Raw genomic sequence first — 2,500 nt, 5'->3', positions numbered from 1 at the left:
CTCTCCTCCGCTCACTAACACTAACTCACTCTCACACCCATGATAAACGTGCTCTAGGTTGGAGCAAAAAGTTGCCATCACATTATTTGGTCACTATTTCATCAATGTTTGGTTCTTTATTGTCAGAATATTGGTTGTTTTGGAGTCAGTGGTCTTTTTTTATTGTTGTTTGAACTGATTTCTGTATGTGTCACCTCAGTAGTCCTGAGTTGTGTGTGTGTGTGTGTGTGTGTGCGTGTGTGTGTGTGTGTGTGTGTGTGTGTGTGTGTGTGTGTGTGTGTGTGTGTGTGTGGGTGTGTGTGTGTGTGTGTGTGTGTGTGTGTGTGTGTGTGTGTGTGTGTGTGTGTGTGTGTGTGTGTGTGTGTGTGTGTGTGTGTGTGTGTGTGCCAGGCCACAACTATGTGTACTATTGTACTGTACCAGGACATTTGAGTGTGTGTGTACCAATATGGGACGTGTGTGTGATGCGTGAAGGCGAGTGACCTATCCTGTGGCTTCCTCCAGGCCTCACGGAGAGAGTTCAGGGCTCACCTGGATGAGGTCATCACGCTCAAGTCAAGGTACTCTACCTTGGACCAGGTAAACCCCCTTACATTCTTCCTACCCTTCCTCTATACCAGCATGCAGGCCTCGCTCCTCACCATAGGCACAGTCACCACACAGCACTAGGGCCTCAGAGAAACCAAAGACACTTGTTAGAGACCCCTGACAGACATCCAGAGGTACGTAGACAGACAGGGGAGGTGCCTGGATCCACAGCCCACAGAGGGCTCGCCATCTCAGGCAGCCTGCTCTCGGCGGCTCCCCTGTGTGGTGATGCAGTACTGGAGCTCATCTACAGGAAAGATAGCGAGAGACTGTAGGGAAGAGAGGGAGGAGAGGCAGGAGAGGCAGGAAGGACACGTCGGATGTATTGTCATAGGGGAGCAACACGCAATATGGAAGGTTCCAGTAGGAATTTGGCTCACAGAGTAGTATGGGTAATGTAGTCTTTCTAGGCGTTTTGGCTTGATCTGTTCATACCAATACCTCTCTCTCACCAGGCATTTTAGCAAATCCAAGTAGGCTTGGAGATAGAGTGTTCAGTACATCCCCTTCTCAGGCCTCTCTAGAACTCCACCAGCGTTCATTCTCTCTCATCCGTCACCCATCTAGTCTGTGTGTGTGTGTTGGCAGCTGGGCAGGCGAGCATTTCTTGTAGCGTTTTTGAATGTGTTGTCGTGCTTTTGTTCATGTCTAAGAGAAGATGTGCACATCAATGTCCTTGTACCAGAGCATAGCTGTGTGTGTGTGTGTGTGTGTGTGTGTGTGTGTGTGTGTGTGTGTGTGTGTGTGTGTGTGTGTGTGTGTGTGTGTGTGTGTGTGTGTGTGTGTGTGTGTGTGTGTGTGTGTGTGTGTGTGTGTGTGTGTGTGTGTGTGTGTGTGTGTGTGTGTGTGTGTGTGTGTGTGTGTGTGTGTGTGTGTGTGTGTACCACAGTAGCTTGCACTCAGTTTAGCCAGAGGAAGTGCTGTCAGGGGACGTCACTCCTACGTGATGCTCGTCCCTCTCCGCAGGAATAGACCCTTGAGTAGTGTAGTGAGGCATCTCTCACCCCCCTCGCTCTCTCCCTCCCTCGCTGCCCCCTCTCCCCCTCCGTCCCCTTAGGTCTTTCTCTCGCAAGTAAGTGTTGTCTTTTGAGGGCCACAGAAGCATTTGTCCCCTCCTTCCCAACTCTGTCACTATCCTCTCTTCCATCCCTTTCTCCCGTGGGACAGAGTGGTGCTAGAAGGGTTTTTGAACTCCTCCTCTCCTGTCACACCTCTCCTTTCCTCTCCTCTCCTTTCCTCTCCTCTCCAAAATAACCTGGTTTTCACACCTGCCTTGGAAGTCTGGAGAAGTTTTTATAGCGAAATAAACGGTTTGAATGGACCATAGGATTTTGATTGGACGTTACATTTCAAGAACCCTCCCCACATGGCCGTTGGTGCTACGTGTTATGTTCGTCACTGTTTTCAGACCGGATAGGAAACATATTGCAGTGAGTTGTTCTGTGTGCTAGTATGCAACATCGCAGAAAGTGGTAAAAAACCTGGAGGAAAAAGTGAATTGTGTCTATACACAATCAGCATCCAGTATGTGGACACATATTCTCCCGTCTTTCCTCATGTCCTGTTGCACCTACTGCCCTAATCTAGTGAGCATCTCTGGAGCTCCGCCCAAGCAAGACATTTGACTGTTTTGATATGTTGCAATGCATCACTGATTTACAGCAGGTTCTAAATCCCACCCCTATTTAGCAATTTTTCTACCATGGACTTCCCCGGGCTTCCCATGTAAGGATGAGGCTACTCCTCCCGTTCTCTGCTCCCCTCCCTGCCCCATGTCACATCCCTCTCCTCTTCCTCTCCTCCGAAATCCCCCTTTGCATAATTTGTCGGACAGCGCCTTTGTTTTTTGCTGAGCCCAGCACAGAAGCACAGGAACAGTGGCTGTTCCCTCGTCCCCCACGAGCCGCTTCTT

General features: G+C 49.7%; 1 protein-coding gene across 16 annotated transcripts in view; it reads left to right on the top strand.

The window, feature by feature from the left end:
- LOC139415270 (gephyrin b) overlaps positions 1-2,500 on the top strand; it is a 121,782-nt gene that overhangs the window by 96,445 nt on the left and 22,837 nt on the right. For 13 of the 16 annotated variants that reach the window (XM_071163256.1, XM_071163254.1, XM_071163253.1 and 10 more), the window contains one exon: positions 505-579. The exons of the other annotated variants lie outside the window; for them this stretch is intronic. In XM_071163256.1, coding sequence (XP_071019357.1) covers positions 505-579 — 75 coding nt within the window. The remainder of the gene's footprint in view (positions 1-504; positions 580-2,500) is intronic. 16 annotated transcript variants of the gene reach the window in all.

This window comes from Oncorhynchus clarkii, chromosome 8 (genome assembly GCF_045791955.1).
Source record: "Oncorhynchus clarkii lewisi isolate Uvic-CL-2024 chromosome 8, UVic_Ocla_1.0, whole genome shotgun sequence".
NCBI classification, from domain to species: Eukaryota; Metazoa; Chordata; class Actinopteri; order Salmoniformes; family Salmonidae; genus Oncorhynchus; species Oncorhynchus clarkii.
The sequence above is the reverse complement of the archived record's forward strand: the minus strand, read 5'-3'. Positions and strand labels throughout refer to the sequence as shown.